Source organism: Pristis pectinata, chromosome 21, assembly GCF_009764475.1.
Source record: "Pristis pectinata isolate sPriPec2 chromosome 21, sPriPec2.1.pri, whole genome shotgun sequence".
NCBI lineage: Eukaryota > Metazoa > Chordata > Chondrichthyes > Rhinopristiformes > Pristidae > Pristis > Pristis pectinata.
This window is the reverse complement of record NC_067425.1, coordinates 8,584,650-8,603,808: the sequence shown is the minus strand read 5'-3', so window position 1 is coordinate 8,603,808 and position 19,159 is coordinate 8,584,650. Positions and strand designations below refer to the sequence as shown.

General features: G+C 39.7%; 2 protein-coding genes across 8 annotated transcripts in view; one reads left to right on the top strand and one right to left on the bottom strand.

Moving 5' to 3' along the window:
• Positions 1-19,159, top strand: part of nf1a (neurofibromin 1a) — a 261,284-nt gene that overhangs the window by 162,200 nt on the left and 79,925 nt on the right. The gene's annotated exons all lie outside the window — the stretch shown is intronic.
• LOC127581151 (protein EVI2B-like) lies at positions 1,037-10,117 on the bottom strand. Of its 2 annotated transcripts, none has more exons than XM_052035193.1 (2): positions 9,979-10,117; positions 1,037-2,687 (listed from the first exon to the last, which is right to left on the bottom strand). In XM_052035193.1, the coding sequence occupies exon 2, from the start codon at positions 2,623-2,625 to the stop codon at positions 1,636-1,638; it is 990 nt and encodes a 329-aa protein (XP_051891153.1). In that variant the 5' UTR covers positions 2,626-2,687; positions 9,979-10,117; the 3' UTR covers positions 1,037-1,635. The 2 variants fall into 2 exon arrangements, with proteins under 2 accessions (XP_051891153.1, XP_051891154.1); XM_052035194.1 differs by lacking the exon at positions 9,979-10,117 and adding an exon at positions 7,089-7,234.

Genomic DNA, 19,159 nt, shown 5'->3' with positions numbered 1-19,159 from the left:
TCACATTGATGATGAAGATTTTTTTTTCCTTGGCAAATTGGGGTTGGGGTGGTGTGGAGGAAATGAGTATACTCTACACCTGTTTGTGCTTTTGTTCCTAAGGGGAAAAAAAAGGTAATCCTTTTAAACACAAAGCAGTGCTGGCACCATATTATCCCAAGGAACGTACAGCGTAGAATTCCAAGAATCAGAAACCTGTTGCAGTGCCAAAAATCTTTTGCTTAATTTTTCTGTGCTAGTGTGTAAAAGCAGACTCAGTGGAACTCCAAAATGATGTATTCTTGCAATCATGCAGAACGTGGTTGAAGTTTCTGACACTCATTGCTGCTTGTACAACCTGCTAGCAACAATCACGTATATTTTAATGGATTTATCCCAAGTGCCTAAAATTGAAATGAAGAAGGATCAGGTAGTTTAACTGATATTATATTGGCTTTACTGCTATACCTTGCTCTCCCCAAAAGCTTTGACGTGTACATAATTAGCAGCCAGAAATTATCTGGAATGTAATCGTGTAGAAATTAAATTGCACAGATTAAATTACTTATGATTTTTCACCCATAAATGTTCCTCTTCATTACCACCATTAGAGTTTGTATATGAAGAGCATGTACAAAGCCCTGAGTTGAAGTCAGATCCGTCTCCAGATGGACATTAGATGGAGACAGAGATGGAATGTAAATGCAAGCATTGGTTAAAAGTGGAATTGGCAGATATGCAAAAGCATGCATTCATTGCATGCAGTTTTGGCACAATTGAAAGTTGATTTGCAATTTATAACTTAGATTACTTCAAATGAAGAAATAAACCAAGCCTAAAAATACCATTTAGAGGGCAAAATGGTAAGATGGATGGGACCCTGGGAAAGCTATGTGATGAAATGGTAAAAACCAAGTCTAGATCGAACTCTAAAAGTATTCTTAATGCTATGAGTTTGGAAAGCAATTTTTTTTTAAAGTTTGTCTGTCTTGGGATATTCATTTACTAAATGAAGCCAACCTGTAGCACCTTGAATAACAGCTTAGGAAAATGTAAGTGTAAGCAAAGTGTTTTATTTTTCATTTGTAGCCTTAAAATTGCTTTGCCATCTAAATAGAGGAAATGCTGCATTTGCTGTAGTACTATGGTTGACAACTTCAATTACAGACTGTACATGGGATGACTGCTGAAGTAGGAATTGGTGACCAGGTAATAAAAACAAAATAAAGCATATCAAGATTCTTCACCATGTGTACTGGGAGGTGGGAGTGAAATAAAAATTGAAAGAATAGTCTTCAATCTTTGAAAATCAAAAAAAATTTACAAACCCTGTTTATCTATCCATTTAATTAAACCAAAAGGAGAAGTGCAACAATGAGGTTGCAATGCAGAGCAAATGTTGCGCCTGTGTTCATGAACCCGCAGCTAATTTGCATATTGGTAAGATGCAGTGTTTTGCACTTCAGGCATAATGGATAATTTTATCATGTCTAATTTTAAAATATGGTGTGCATATGCTGATACACAGAAGCATTTGCTGCAGAAAGCCAGCTTGTACTCATGGCTTCAGAATAGCCTACTCTGGGCTGCCTTCAATGCACCTTACTTTTACGCTCATGAGAGCTAAAGCAAACATCTGGTACTTCAGACCTTTACTCAGAGAGGTGGAGGCAAATCAGAATCATTCACAAGATCCAGAATATCCATTGGTGGAGGAGGAAAATCATCAGTGGTTGAAACTGCATCAGGGACCCCTTGCGTTAACCTTGAAGTCTCTGTATCCATTGCAGGTGGTTGAGCTTGTTGGTCACCTTCATTCGGAGGAGCCTGTTCCTCAAGCAGTGGTGGGAATTCTTGACTTGGTGTTTTAGTTAAAGTTAGTGGTTCTTTTTCTGTTTCATTATCATTTTTGACTTCAGACAGTGTCTTTTCTTCTGTCTCAGTTGAAGCTAAATTGTTGATCCCTTCAGCCTCCTGCACCTCCATGTTATATTGATCCAGTAAGGAATCACGTTTTGACTTTCTGGATAGAAAAGTGGTGAGTGAGGGACGTTTCGCTGGAGCAGGACTAAGATCACAGCCTTCAACTATCTGCTCAGGATCTTCACCAGTTGGACCTGGGCAAGTCCCTGCCCATGAGACGTCCTGCACTGTATTTGGTCCTAAGAATCTCTTCACCAAGAGAATAGCAATTATGCTGACCACCAGAAGCAGCAATAGTGCACCGATGATGCAAGCAATGATCATGCTTGCATTCAAGCTGCTATCGTGGTTATTGGTGGTTTGTTTCCTCGTGGTTGACTTACTCATCACTGGTGGAGTTGTCGCAAACTTAATAGTTGAAGTTGACTGAGGGGCTGAGCTTGAAATAGATGGCTCCGATGAAACTATCATTTGTGAAGTTGTGGAAGATGTATTCATCAAATCAGAAGTGGAGTTGGAAAGTTCATTTGGCAGTCTGCTTGTGTTTGACATACTTGTGGTTGTCCAAAAAGTTGGAGATATTGGGGTACTTGAGTCTTGAAGCGATGATGATGCAGTCACAATTGTTGGACTTAATCCTGCTGCTGACTCGTGGTCCGTGGTGTTTGAACCCTTCAGGCCATTTACCAGTAGTGCCAGTATAGTCAACTGGATTGCTTCCATGCTAATTTTGAAGGCACAGGATTTCAAAGCGTAGAACAGCTTGTTGATGATTTTTTTAGTATCTGCAAGAATTAAGAACTGTTTTTCAGTTTTTTTTTAATGTATGTTTGTAAAACAAAATATACTTTTGCTTAAAGGTAAGACAAATATTTAGGTAGAGATATGGGTTGCCCACAGTTTAATGAACACTTACTTAAAATTCATCCCATTATTAAGCTGGTTTCAATGTACCTGTTTTCTTAACTTGCGACATAAATGGTTTTTGAAATGCCAAAGCTTGCTAATAAGTGAAAGTGGTTTCATTGTGAACCTCCAGCTTTATATTCACGTATGTGGCAGCAGATTCAGGACTTGATTCAAAAATGAAGTCCAGAGGTAAAGTACATATGTGCTTTAATGCTGCACTTAGTTCAGTGCAAATTTTACAGCCACGAGAAGGAAGGTAAGAATAAGGTAAATTGCATTTTTAATTATTTGAAATTTTTGTTCTATTAATGATTTTTAGTGACTTTATCCATGTTTAAATGATATTATATTTTTACATGGATATTTTTTCAATATATTTTGAATTCTGAATCTTGGGAATAGATTAACTTTGAAAACATGACAACATTGACACAAAGCAGAGTTGGAACACAGCTTTATCTGAGCCATTGACCAGTTCCTTCTCTCCCTCTCTTCTTGACCGCATGGAGGTAGGGTCAGGCTATTTACAATTTTGTTACACTGTTTGACCCTTGACCACTTGGCCTCGTACTCACAATTACTTACTACTGTCTCCTTTCATCTCTGTAACTCAGTCGCATCTGTCCTTGGATCATCTGCTGCAGTCTGATCCAATGCTTTGTTACATGTAGATCTGGCATTTCCACCGACGCTCCCCTCCCACCTTCCCCCCCCACCCCCACCCCCCCCCCCCTCCACTCTCCACAATGTTCAGTTCATCCAAAACTCTGTTGCCTGATTTGTTACCAAGACCCATTCAGCCTTGACTCCATGCTAGCTAATTTACATTGGCTGCAAGGGTAATTCTGGTTGTTCTAAAATCCTTCCACAGACTTTGTCCTCATGAATCTTGTAATTACTTCCACCCTGATAAAACGTCTTAGATCTTGGCATTTACCTAATTCCAGCATCTGAAACGTCTTCAGTTTCTTTTGTTCCTTTACCAGCCCTGCCTTCAGTCACAAAGAATCTAAACTTGAGGAATTCTTCCCTAATCTCTCCCACCACTCGACCTTTCTTTTGCCTTTGAAGATGCTCCATAAAAACCTATCACTCATTTTTTGATCAACTATCTTGATATCTCCGAGCTTTGCTGTTGAATTTTGTTGATCAAATCAAAAAAGGCATTGTAATAATGAAGTTTTTTGTTGAATTCTAACCTTTCCACCTTGATTTACTCGGTGCTTCTAGAAGTGTTAATTTGAGTTTTAGAAGCTGTGATGAATACAAGCATTCCTCTTTTATGATGACAGTGGAGGAGAAAATCATGATGCTTTTACAGGAATGGTTTTACCATAATGCACTGACTAGCTTTTCCTGAGTGGAGGAAATAGGCACCTGAAAGCAACTGAAAAGCTGCTCAATACACATTCAGTCACAGCAAGCAAAATGGTTAATTGTATTTCCCCTTTGAGAGGTTGTTAATCATATCATTGGAAGATAATCACTTGATGGCGGGTAATCGACATACAAAGTGACATTTTTTTAAAAGTTCCGTTCCCACCCTTTGGATCCCACCCGTTCCGTTCCCACCCTTAATTCCAGAATTCCCAGATTTCTTGGTCAGTAGCAATGAGTAAAGTGGGTGCACCTCTTTTTTTTAAATTAAAAAAAAATTCCTGGATTTTGAATTTGCTCATTCCATCTTCAGAAGCATTTATTGAGTCAGCATCTTGTGTGTTGAACTGCTTACGCATACTGCTCACTGTACATTGATTTTGAACTAAGGAAAAGCTAGTATCCTGCAGAATCTGGAACCCACCAACATCAATGAGATGGGAGAATTGTTATAGAGTTATACAGCATGGAAACAGCCTGTCCTGGTCTAATCGCATAGACGCTACGGCCAATGAAAGTTCACCAGTGCCTCTACTTCCTCAGGAGGCTAAAGAAATTTGTCCCCCTTGACACTCATCAGTTTTTATCGATTCACCATAGATGCATCCTAGCTAGATGCATCGTGGCTTAGTATGGCAATTGTTCTGCCCAGGACCACAAGAAACTGCAGAAGGTTGTGAACACAGCTCAGCACATCACGGAAACCAGCTTCCCCTCCATGGACTCGGTCTACACTTCTCACTGCCTCGATAAAGCAGCCTGCATAATCAAAGACTCCACCCACCCGGGACATTCTCTCTTCTCCCCTCTCCCATCAGGCAGGAGGTACAAAAGCCTGAAAGCATGTACCACCAGGCTCAAGGACAGCTTCTATCCCACTGTTATAAGACTATTGAACGGTTCCTTAGTATGATAAGATGGACTCTTAACCTCACAATCTACCTTGTTATGAACTTGCACCTTATTGCCTACCTGCGCTGCACCTTCTCTGCAGCTGTTACACTTTACTCTGCATTCTGTATTGTTTTACCTTGTACTACCTCAATGCACTGTAATGAATTGACTTGTATGAATGGTATGTAAGACATGTTTCACTGTACCTCGGTACAAGTGACAATAATAAACCAATTCCAATTTGGCACAACTCATCCATGCCGACCAGAATGTTTGTCTGCATTTGGCCCATATCCCTCTAAACCTTTTCTATCCACATACTTGTCCTGATGTCTTTTAAATATTCCTCTGGCAACTTGTTCCATTTACCCACCACCCTCTGTGTGGAAAAAGTCACCCCTTGGCTCTCTTTTAAATCTTTCCCCCCTCACCTTAAATCTATGTCCTCTAGTTTTAAACTCCCCTACCCTAGAAAAAAAAAGACTGTGACCATCCATCTTATCTATGACTATAAGGTCACCTCTTGGCCTCCTACGATCCAGGGAAAAAAGGCCCAGCCTATCCAGCTTCTCCTTATAACTCAAGCCCTCCAGTCTTGGTAACATGCTTGTGAATCTTTTCTGCGCCCTTTTAAGCTTAATGACATCCTTCCCATAGTTGGGCAATCAGAACTGAGCACAATACTCCAAGCGTGGTCTTGTACTTGTACAGTTGCAACATGACGTCTCAACTCCTGTACTCAGTGCCCTGACTGATGAAGGCAAACCTGCCAAGTGCTGCCTTTATAACCCTGTCTACCTGTGTCACCGCTTTCAGGGAACTCTGTATGTGTACTCCGAGGTCCTTCTGTTCTACAACACTCTCATTTACTTAGCAAGTCCTGCCTTGGTGTAACTTACCAAAATGTAACATCTCACAATGTAATTCCTTAGCTTCCATGACCTTCTCCACAGTAAATACCTTTAAGAAATATTCACTTAACAGCTCGCCCATCTCGTGTGGCTCCACATATGGATGACCACATTGATCCTGAAATGGACCTATTCTTTCCCTAGTTAATTTCCTCTTGCTTTTTTGGAGGATCTTTGGCTGGAAATAAAAGAACTTAGGAGTAAGGGCAGCAGTAGGATATCCCATCCTTTGAGCCTGCTCTGCCATTTATCAAGATTGGGATTGATCTTCTATCTCAGGACCATTTTCTAGCACTGTCACCATATTCCTTGACTCCCTTAACATCCATAAATCTATTTATTTCTCTTCTGAATGAGCATAATGAGTGAGCCTCCAGTGGCCTCTGGGTATAGAATTTCAAAGGCTCACTTTTCTCCCCATGGGAATTTTCAGATATTTCTCCCCATGTCAGTCCAATATGGCTTTCCCCTTATTCTAAAACCGTGCCCCCGGTTGTGGTTGCCTCAATTAAGGGGAACATCCTCCCTGCAGCCAGCCTGTAAAGACCTTGAAAAATTTTTTAGGTTTCTATTTCCTTTCATTCTTTGAAACTTGAGAAAATACAGTCCTAGTCTACTCAATCTCTCTTCATACACCAAACCCCGCAGTCTTAGAACCAGTCTGGTGGATTTTGCTGCACTCCCTCTATGGCAACTACACCCTTTCTTGGACCAGAATTGTCTACAACACTCCAGCAGTAATCTCAATAAGGCCATATAGCATGGCCAAAAGAGTTCCTTACTTCTGTAATCAAATCCATTGGCAATAAAGGCTAATGTATTATTTGTCCTCCAAATCACCTAATATACATGTGTGGTACAAGTAAACCCAAGTCCTTTGAACATCATTGCAACCCAATTTCTCACCATTTGACTAAAACTCTGCTTTCCTGTTACATTCACTGAAGTGGATCACCTCATGTTTTTCCTTATTGTACAGGCAACCCCTGCCTTATGGTGAGGTTGCATTCCTAGGAAATAGTCTGTTTCTCAATTTTCTGTAACGTGAAGCGTCTTCATTTGCTCATGAATTATTTAAGAGCGAATTTCCATTACCTGAACAGCCATAACACGGGGGTCTCCTGAATTCCACTTGCCATTACCTTGCCAAACACTTAGCTTGTCCATGTACCCTTGAATCCTTTTTGAATCCTATATTTTGAATACTTAAATGGAATCTTAAATTGCCATTTCAATAGGAGTGTAACAATTTAAAAGGATGCTCAGCGGTAAGTGCATATTGGAGAGCTTTGTTTCTGCTATTTACTTAGGCTTGCTACATAAAATGCTAACACTTAAAATATTTTGTTTTAAATGAAGAGCTGAATTATTATTGTGTTTTCAGCCATCAGTAATAGGATACAGCTCACTCTTCTGGTACAGACAGACTTTCAACTCTTTTTGTAACTTCTGTCGTGATTTCATTTTCTGTGTTGAGGAGACTATGCCAATCTTACTGCTGGTTTGTGGAACCCTTTGTTCACAATTTCTTTTAGTCACTGGTTGTAATCTGATTGTGTTTTCTTAAACCTGCACTTTGTGTTCATGATGCTCTCTGTTTTGTGCAAGTTAACTGGTTTGCAGGATGGATTGTGGCCAAAATTGGAAGGACTGCATCCGCAGTCTGCAGCAGATCTGTAGTGTAAGCACACCAATGAATTGATTTAGTCCATAATTTGGTGCCAGTACCTCTATTAGTGTAATAATTACCGAATGTTACAGGACAGTAAATGTGCTTTAAATAAAATTGTAGATCTCTTATAGTACTTTTACGCTCAACCTTACACCAGTTTGTTGAAATACTTCTAACCAATATTGGCAGAATTTAAGCATGAATAAATTGAATGATAGACTGCAAACACTTTTTTGTGTGATCTACTGCAGTTGCCGAGTGACCCTTTAAGCATAATCCCTGCAGTAGAAGTTGTACTTAAAATATAACTGATTTGGTAATTGCTGCATCACTTGCAAAAGGAATTTGATGTATCCAATCAGGAAGACGTTTTTAAGCATTGTGCACATTACTTGGCTTCAGTTCAGGTAACTAGCTGATGAGAAAATAGCTTACTGATTTTAGCTGGCAAAGCTTAATTGGAACTCTGTTTTAAGAGGACCTGGTTAGTTTACCTACTTACTGAAGTTCCATATTTTGTAACTCCTTCCTTTTTGATGTGCAATGATTAGCTGCAGCTCCAAGGGGACTTAACATCAGATTTCTTTGCAGGGTATATTTCATATTTCAAATGCCACCTTGTATCCCAGTTTTATATTGAATATTAGTACTTGGTTTATTTCAATTAATATTTGGACTAAGTTGAATGTGATTGAGCAGCTTCTAAGTTTCAACTGACGTTACATATAATTGGCTGCAAAGTGCATGTGGCTTAGGAAAAGTTGGTTATACTTTGCTTCTTCCAAGGTCTGATTTTGGAAAGGTGCCCGGTAAGAGGAATCTGCAATGCAACTTCTACAAAATGGCTGACATGAATGTCACTTCCCTAAACTGTTAATGTCTGCACAAAATGTACACAAGGGCAATTTTATTGCACAGTTAATCTGTTCATTTATGTGCCATTGTAGTGCTGTATAATTTCTGTATCACTTTTCCAGCCCATGCTTTCCCAGCCCATCACTGGCATTTTTCCCAGCTCTAAAAATCCATGTATGAAGTTCAAGTTTAAATTATACCAGGTGTTTGTCAGAGAGGGGAATTAAATCTTGTGTGGAAGCCTTGACTACTGTTAATTACTTCCATTGCCACATTTCAAAATTTGCAGTAGCAAAGTTTCAAGATAGTCATTGATTTTTTTAGTAGGCTTTACGACCTCTGGAGATTCCGGAACACTTCCACAGTTCATTTAATTGCTTTTTGAAGTCATTGTTTCATTGCAAAAAAATTTGCATACATTAAGGACCCAAAAACATGAGATAATGGCTGTATAATAGTGTCATGGGTCCCTTTTACATCTGGTAAAGGGGCAGTCATTTTTCTTAAACAGGAAGATGACACCTTTGATAATGAAACATTCCTTCAGGACTGTACTATTATACGTCAGCATGTATTGAGTGCTTTTAATGGGATTTGAACACAATTTTTTGACTGAGAGGTGAAAGTAACCAGTGAGCCACAACATTACTACATCTATAAATATTTTCTACTTTCATACTGCAGAGTAAAAAAAAATTGTTTCTCATTGGAATAGTAAGCACTACAAAATATCTGACCGACAATTGGTGTTATTTTTAAAAAAAAGGTGTGACTGCCCAGACATTTCCTTGCTGTTAAGGGCTGCAACTTGACACACATGGCTGCTGTGTTTGGCTGCACAACTCCTGCTGTTCTTATAAGGAAAAGCAATTAATTATACTGAGTGCCTGAGAGAGATTTGAATTAATAGGATATATAAGTTGGTTATAACCCAATTTACATATAAATAGCCACAATAAATTAATTTCAATGGACAATAGAAGTGTTAATTTATTTCAGGAGCTAACTTTGGATCTGACGTGTATTCAGAATAATATTCTCTGTAGAAACCAGAGAATCTATGTATTAAGATTGATACCATTAAGCGGATTTGATATAGAATTGATATTACTTTGGTTTACGATAACATTGAACTCTTAAACAATCTGCCACCAAACTCCCCAGCCCCCAACGATCTCAAGTAATTTGAAATGATACTATGATCAGATATCCAACATTGGATTGTTGTTTTGTCAAGGACCGTTTGCTTCCCTCATTCACCTCCATCCCTCCGTCATCTCCACTCATTTGCCTCTGCCCCCTTCACTTATACACCTTGTTGCCTCACGCAACTGACACATCTATTCACACTGCACTCTTGTCTAATCACATTCACGACTAGTTTTTCCATTCTTCTGTGATAAAGTTAGTCAATGTAGTTGTCAAAGTAAAATCACACGTGCTTTTGAGAACACTTACCACTGATAGAGCTTGGAGATTGAAGATGCGTCTAGTACAGCTGTTACTGTGCATTACACATTGATACATTGATTCCTGTAAGATTAATCACTTTGCATTTATTGTCACGCTAGGCAATGGAGTGAATACTCAAAACCAATCAAGTTCATCGGGTATTGTGCTGTCACTTGTTAATTTTGAGGTTTTAGTAAAAGGGAAGTAAGAACCCTGTATGTTCTCCGGATGTGAAGAAATTAGTAGCAGTGTTGTTCTTGCAAAAAAAAATTGGTACAAAATCCAAAGGCTTAACAATGAATGCCACATTTGTACTGTGTTGCTTGCTTCAGATGCTGCACTAAACGAGACCATATTTATTGTAAACCTATTTGTGACATTTTAATTTTCTCCTGCTCTCCTCATAAACCAAGGTTAAACAAGTGTGTGCTGTTACACAACATGTTCTGGTGCAACTCTGCACCCAATATGGTTCTTCTGTGAAGTATTGCATCTGGCCCTCTCTTCCTCTTCCCAGGTTGCTTTATGATAGCAGAGCAATCCGTTTGCAAGTTTAGTTTTGAATAAAAGTTCTTGCAGAAGAGAATGGGAAGCAAGTTTCATTTCTTTTAGAGATTAATTTCAAGCTCTCATACAAAACTCATTTGAACTTGTTTTATAATGTCACTTTCTTGGCTAAACCTTCTGAAGAGGATGGTTGCAGCATGTTTCAATGGTGAAGTCTGGTGAAGAGGAAACATCAGGCTGAGTGGAGAGAGGTACTGTTCCTCCTCTTTCCTCACACCACATTGACGATTTAGTTCACAGCCTGGACCTCATTAAAGACACTTGCAGTTAAAAGGTTTTTCCAGGTTTCAGGGGAAGCCAAAGCTTCTGTTCCATTTTCCCCCCAACTCTCTCTCCCCTTTTACCCTTTTTATGGTGTTCTCCTCAACAGTGCTTGGCCATTGCGCAAGTTGTAGAAATCCAATTGATTCCTCAAGAACCTTTTGGGTTGAATACATTTTGAATTTATCATACCTTGTGTTCCCTGAAGGATGCAGCAGTTTCTGTTTGGGATTGCAGTTATTTATAAAATAACTGCAGTTATTCCTCCAAGATAGCAGTATTGGGATGTCACTCTAAACAATGCAGTTTCATCTTGTTTGAAGGTGAAGCTCAATCACCTGCACCAGTCATTTGATAATAGGCTTCTTCTCCAGCACTCTTATTGCTCCCTGTTTATCTCTTTATAACTAAGCCCCCGTTATCTACAACCGAAGGGAAAAGGATGCCCAACTTCCTTGAGGTGTGAGAGTAATATCAGAATGATTGTTTCCACACCTCTGTTGTCCACTCCACTCACTTTTGATCCAAATTTCAAAAGAACCATCTTACAGGGGGATAAATTCCATGCAGGAACATGCTAATGATTAGGGATTTTTACATGACAAGGAATATGTTGTAATACCTTTGTTTAGGCTCTTGGACTGGGCTATGCTGCAATACATCCAATAATATTATATGCCTTACCATGGGCATTGATAGTCACATGTTTAAACAACATTAGTTTGTCTTAAGTGCCATATATATGAATATACTCAAATATTCATGGTCTACGTTAATGACAGATGAAGGGATCGAGTGTGCTGCAGCCAGATTTGCTGATGATACAAAGATGAATTAGCAACTTATCAGGATAACTTGCAAAGGGAGGCAGACAGGTTGAGTGGGGAAGTAGTTGGTTGATGGGCTATAAAGTGGAAAAATGCAAGGTTATCCCTTTGAGAGGAAAGCTGCAATTATTATGAAGTGAGATGACAAAATGTAGGGTTGCAAAGGGATCTGAAGGTTTTAGTGCATGGAACGCACGAAGATAACATGCAGCTGCAGTACATAATCAGGAAATCTAATAGGATGTTGATCTTTGTTGCAAGACGTATCAAGTGTAAACATAGGAAAGTTCTGATGCAGTTTTATGGATGTTAGTGACAACACTTGTGAAGTACAAATTTGGTCTCTGTGTTTAAGAAATGAAACACTGAATGCTATGCAGAGAAGGTTCACAAGCTTGATTGCAGGCAGGGAGGTTGGCATAGGAGGTAAGAATGAGCAGATTGGACCAATTTGCACTGAAGTTAAGAAGAACAAGAGGCTATTTTATTGAAATACAAATTATGAGTGGGATTAACAGGGCAGATTCTGAGAGGATGTTTCTCCTACTGAGATTATCTAGAATCGGAGGGGGGGGGGGGGTCATAGTTTCAGAATAAGGGGTCACCCATTTAAGATTTGAGGAGGAATGTCTTATTGAGGTCCATGAATCTTTGGAATGCTCTACCTCAGAGACCTGTGGAGACTGTCATTGAAAAGGTGGAGATTGCCAGGTATTGGAACTACAAGAGACAAGATATGGAGGGAGTCCTGGAAAGTGGTGTTGAAACAGCCCAGGTCTTATTGAATGGCAGAGCGGGCTCAAGAGGTCAATTGGCCTACTCCTGCACCTTTTCCCTGTTATGATTCATATTTGCATTTAATGCCACTGGAAGAATTATATGTTCACAAACATCAGAAAAGTGAGTTTTTTTTAAACAGAGGGAAGAAGAAAATTACTATAACAAAAAATACCACTTCCCTTTCTGAAAATGTACTTATCCCCCACTGGCCATCTGGTCCTGACAGCAGAGTAGAAGAGTGTCTCTTGTGAAGAAGTTTCTAATTCTCCCATGTTGAAGATCAAAGAGTACGTGAAAGTGTTCAGATGAAGCAATGAGCTTTCATTGCGTCCTTACCACCAACTACACCAGCCCAACAGAAACTGGGTGATACCAGAAAAGTGGTAGGCAGTGTTACCCAGCCTTGCTGTACCACTGTTCTATCCAGAGAATTACTTAAGATGCTAGTTGGGTCCAATGTGTTGTATTTATTCCTGCTCCCCCCTCCCCTCCCCTCCTTTTCTGGTAAAGCCACTTTGTACCAAAATTAGGCCTATTGTTTTTACATTAGTTTTCCTTTTTCAAGCTCGTTGCCATGATAGCTAATGAAACATATTGATGGATACATCTGTGGTCACTTTGAAATTCATTAATGCACATATTTGTCAGCAGATTTTGCAATGCATTTTGCATACCCCTTGAATGTAATTGCTCCATGAGTAATAGTTTACGGGAAATAAGGGAAGTGTGCAGCTGAAATTCAGGGCTTGCACCGTGTTAGGTCTTTGTTATACACAGTACGTGATGTTTAGTTTGTCAAGGGTAGATTAAGTGAAAAAAAATTAAATGCATTTTGGCAGCTGTTAAGTTTTCACCTTGTATCTATAAACAAATCTTCATGGAGACCAGAATCACTCTGGATTCTGTTAAATGCAGTTTTCGTTTATCCAAAAACTGGCACACGGAAGTTGTGAACTGCTTCAGCTTTTCAAAATGCTTAAATAAAGATGTATTTGAAAGAAATTGATACATAATTTGAGACGTGTATCAATGTTCCCTTGTGTTCTCATTCACCTACTGTACTGTTAGCCCATTAATGTGTACCTCAGAGTTCAGAGATACCTGAATCTGGGAACCTCTGGATTCGGAGTCTGGCATAAGGTGCCTGAAGCTAATCTCAGCTGAGTAATAATTGTAGTGGCAACACAATTGGCGTTGATTCTCTTGGCTGGAAGGGAAATTTTATGCAATGTTGCAATCCATTGAAAAGGCACCTTTCTAATATTTGACTGTCATGACTCTTTTTCTCGATTAATTCCATGATATAACATTTGGGTTGCAAAGCATGCTTTGGTGAAGCTTAGTCTTGAAGGCTACTGTACTATTGAACTACATATCAACATAAATCTTTTTCTTAAATAGCAAGCATGAGAAAATTCCGTTCTGTTTTTTCAAGATGCGTATTTTGTCTGAACGAACCTGGCAATGAAATGTTCTGAATGTACTAGTGATTGTATATCTGTGGAATTTGTCTAAAAGATACTTAACCCTCTTTACATTTAAGATCTACCCCTTGCAAAGACAGAAAGTATTGGAATCATTCAGCAGGGCAGGCAGCATCTATAGAAAGAGAAACAGAACGTTTCAGGTCAAGAACCTTTTATTAGAACAAGAGCCCTCTCACACAAAAGCTTATTTGGGTTCTGATAAAATGTCTTCAAATTTTCCACAGACACAGTCTGACTTGCTGGTTATTTCCAGCATTTTCTGTTTTTGTTTCAGATCCAGCATCTGCAGTCCTTCGATTTTCAGAGTTACATCTTGTATCTGTTCTTAATTTGCACTGGTTGCCATCGAGTTGAAATGCTACTGTCATAAAATAATCTGGATTGATTAATCCAGCAATTTCAGATTTTACCCATTCAACTAAACATCTTAAGTGTCTTTCACTTTCATGATTTGCTTTATGCTGACATGAATCTCAACTAGAGGGAGACAATCTTCAGGCACTAAATGCTCTTTTACACCTCTTAGTGGTTGGTTAGAGTAATGTTATACCCCATAAAAGCCTAGCCAATCAAACTAAAACCAGCAGAATCCAACTTGTTTTCCAGATTCAGATCAAGTGTACTTTCTGCTAAAACAGGCTTGTGGGCTGTGTTATGCCAGCCTGGTTTAGTAACTGATCCAGGTCAGGATAATTTGCTTAAAATTACTGCATATGCCCTCTGTTCTTGATCAATAGCAATATACATGTAGCATGGCAAGATTTTTTTTTCTGCAACTGCCTTGGGTCAGGTTTAGAAAAAGTTAGTTGCTTGGGTTAGGTATTAATTTTATATCTAAGCAAACCTCTGCATCCCCACTCGCTACTAGGTTGAATATTAAGGATATCGTAAGTACATATTTTGCAAGAAAACTGTTGTGATTTTAATGGTGGCATTAATTGTGCTTTATTCATAAGAAATCTGAAAAATGGTAAAATGAGCGTTTGGTAGGTCATTCAACTTGAAAGAATTTGCAAGTAATGTTTCAGGAGTGAACCTTGCATTAGAATAGAAGATTTTACTCATTAACAGCATTCTTAAAAAAAAAGCCCATTTCCTTTCTGGTTTTAGTTTTACAGTATGAGAAACATGCAATCTGTGCCTTGAAGGTCTTAGATTTGTGAAGATAAAAGATGTGAGACTGAAATGGAGGGCTCCTTTAAATAATGACCACAGATGTGTAAATCCAGATGAGCTTTTTTTTTGTTTTCTGTTAGATTGGAAACCAACTCTACTCATTGATAGTCTTCTGAATTAACATGACACTGCAGTCCATTTGAGACAAAATAATGAATGAAAAGAAAATCAGTTTAGTCATATTCCTCATAGTTACCCTGCTAGATGTTTCAAATACTAGCCATCCTCCTAATCATCCATAGTCCAGTCCAGGTTCGACTATCTTGTCTTGTCCCATTGCAAGAGTATCTCTTCCATTTATCACTTCAGCTGTCTAGTATCCTAGTTAAGGGCACGAGACCAGTCAGTTATAAAGGAGCATGGAATTGATTGCTCCTGACGCTTCATACAATAACCTTATTCCCTAAGTGGGTCTGATCGTCTCATGATCTGGCCTCATCGCTTGGGTATGTCTCTGTTTTAGCCTAGGCTTCTGTTATCTCTATTATCATATTAATGGAAAGCTCTTCTGCCTGCCATTGAGGCTCTGGGTGTCATTGGAGATGTCTTAGAGTGGACCCATTGTTTTTTTTAATCACACTACAGCCAGCTGGCCAGTGTCTTGTTGCTTCTAATTTGTTAGGCCTTTGAGACTGTGATCTCATGCCAGTCTGGTTCCAGCCTGTAGTTGTGCTTATTTCACAAAGTATTCATTGCTATAGATGTCTCCTCAGAACAATTCCTGATTTAGAATTCTGTGATCAGTCAATACTGGAGACTCGCGCCTCCGATTAAGTCATTATCAATCTCTTTGCTTATATTTTCTATCATTCTCAGACTTCACTGACCATTTTTGTGGCAACCTCCAGATATCTGCTAAGGCTGCGCACACTGTCCTTTGTTCTATTCCGCGATGGTTCTTTTAACCCTCTGACAACCACTATCCGTGCTTATAGTAAATAAAATTGGACCAACAGGAATAATGCCAAACTTGAAAATATTTAGTAGGACACTCAGTTTGGACTAGCCTCATAGAAAGATTGGGCAGTGGACACCGTGTTTGGTAGACTCGTGCATGCATTTATATGAGACATTTATATGTAACTAATCGTGAAGCAACAAACCACAGATGCTGGATACCTTAGCCCACTGCTCTGCTCTCTCTACACTCATGACTGTGTGGCTTAAGCACAGCCGAAATGCCATCTATAAATTGACTGTTGGTGCTACTGTTGTTGCTAGAATCTCAGACAGCAACGAGGAGCGTACAGGAGTGAGATCAGCTGGTTGAGTGGTGTTGTAACAACAACCTCGCATTCAACGTCAGCAAGACTAAGGAATTGATTGTGGACTTCAGGAAGGGAAGTTGGGAGAACACACACCGGTCCTCATTGAGGGATGAGTGGTGGAAAGGGTGAGCAGCTTCAAGTTCCTGGGCGTCAACATCTTGGAGAATCTATCCTGGGCCCAACACATTGATGCAATCACGAAGAAGGCACGCCAGCAACTCTACTACGTTAGGAGTTTGAGGAGAATTGGTATGTCACCAAAGACTCTCGCAAATTTCCATAGATATAGGGTTGAGAGCATTCTGACTGGCTGCATCACAGCCTGGTATGGAGGCTCCAATGCACAGGATCACAAGAGACTGCAGAGAGTTGTAGACTCAGCCAGCTCCATCATAGGCATGGCCCTCCCCACCATTGAGGATACCTTCAAGAGGCGGTGCCTCAAGAAGGCAGCATCTATCACTAAGGACCCCCCACCACCCAGGACATACCCTCTTCTCATTATTGCCATTGGGGAAGAGGTACAGGAGCCTGAAGACCCACAATCAATGTTTAGGAACAGCTTCTTCCCCTCCACCATCAGATTTCTGAATGGTCCATGAACACTACCTCATTATTCCTTTTTTTGCACTGTTTAGTTTGTAATTTATAGTAATTTTATGCCTTTGCACTGTACTACTTCTACAAAACACAGATTTCATGACATATGGAGAGAGAAATGCAGGTATTTTTCGATAGGTTCTGATGAAAGGTCACTGGCCTGAAAAGTACATAGTTTCCCTTTCCACAGATGCTACCTGACCTGCTGAGGAACATTTTCTATTTTTGTGTAATTAATCCTTTTGTCTTCAGCAGTTCCTTGGGTTAAGGATCACTTCCTTTCACAACAGTGTGTTCTGAGGTAGTTTAAGGGTCAGTACGGCATCTAAAATGGATATAGATGTGCTTAACGCAGTGGGTGGATAGGCAAGGGGAGGTGGTGCTCTCCTGCTATTTTAACTGGACTGATGCATACTCCTGAGGAAAATGACTCTAATTTCTTTGAACCTTGGATGTATTATGGGAAGCTAGGGAAGAAATTGTTAACAATAACCATGGATGAGGTGCCAGAAGACTGGGATTGGCTAATCTTGTGCATTGATTTAAGAAAGGCTGCAAGGAGAAGCCTGAGAACTACAGACCAGTGAGCTTAACGTCAGTGGTTGGACAGTTATTGGAGGGGATTCTGAGAGACAGGATTTGCATGCATTTGAAATGACAGGGACTAATGAGCCTGGGTTTGTGCATGGGAAGTTGTGTCTCACGAATTTGATTTGAGTTTTTTGAAGAGGTGACCTAAAAGACAGATGAGAGCAGGGCAGTAGACATTGTCTGCATGGACTTTAGAAGGGCCTTTGACAATGTCCTGCATGGTAAGCTGGTCTGAAAGGTAAGATCACGTGGGATGCAGGGTGAGCTAGCCGATTGGATACAAAATTGGCTTGATGTAAGGAGACTGAAAGTGGGGATGGAAGGTTGTTTTCACACTGGAGGCTTGTGACCAATGGTGTGTCATAGGGATCAGTGCTGGGTCCTCTGTTTGTCATTTATATCAATGAGAGAGTCGAGAATGTAGAAATGTTAGTAAATTTACGGATGATACTAAAATTGGTGGTATAGCGGGCAGTGAAGAAGGTTATCTAAGATTATTATACTATCTTGATCAACTGGCCAGTGGGCTGAGGAATGGCAGATGTAGTTTAATGTAGACAAATTATTGCATTTTGGTAAGACAAACCAGGAGAGGACTGGCACAGTAAATCGTAGGGATCTGGGAATTTTTATGGAACAGAAAGATCTGGGGGTGCAAGTATATAGTTCCTTGAAGGTGCTTGCCTTCATCGGTCAGGATATTGAGTATTGGAGTAACATCATGTTACAAGATATTGGTAAGGCCACATCTTGAGTACTGCCGACAGTTCTGTTCACCCTCCTGTAGGAAGGATGTCATTAAAATGGTAAGAGTGCAGAAAAGGTTTAAGTATGTTACCAAGACTGGAGGGTTGAGTTGTAAGGAAAGGCTGGTTAGGCTAGGATTTTTCTTCCTGGAGCGTAGAAGTTTATGGAGTTAGGAGGGGGCATAGATAAGGTGAATAATTGCAGTCTTTTTCCCAGGATAGGGGAGTCCAAAACTAGAAAGCATAGATTTAAAGTGAAAGGGGAAAGATTTAAAAGGAACCTGAGGGGCAACTTTTTCCACACAGGTTGGTGCACGTATGGAATAAGTTGCCAGTAGAAGTGAGTACAATTATGACATTTAAAAGACATTTGGACAGATACGTGGATAGGAAAGGTTTGGAGCGATGTGGGCCAAACACAAGCAGATGGGGCTGGCTCAGTTAGGCAACTTGGTTCGCATGGACGAGTTGGGTTAATGGCATGTTTCCATCCTGTAATGGTCTGACTCTCTGCTGCTGTTCTATTTTGAATGTTCTGACACGGTGCGGACAGGCTGCAATGTTATGAAATGAGGGCAGTTGGTATGAGATCTTTGTTTGTAACTGTTTCATGTAAGGCTCATCTTGTACACTTCTAAACAAGTCAACAATGACTTGGAGCTCAACTCAAACATTGCCTGCATAGTGCAGGTCAATGACTGAGGTTGGAGGTGATCTTGGTTCTTGAATAAAGGTGACTGAAGTTTAACAGTTTTAATAAATAACGATATTGTTCAAAATCTACAGGTATATGTCAGAAGTTCAATTGTACAATTTGTTAAAGGGTTTTATTTTCAGTTTATTTTTCCACAAGGATGTATCATTAGGTGTAAATGACTAAACCA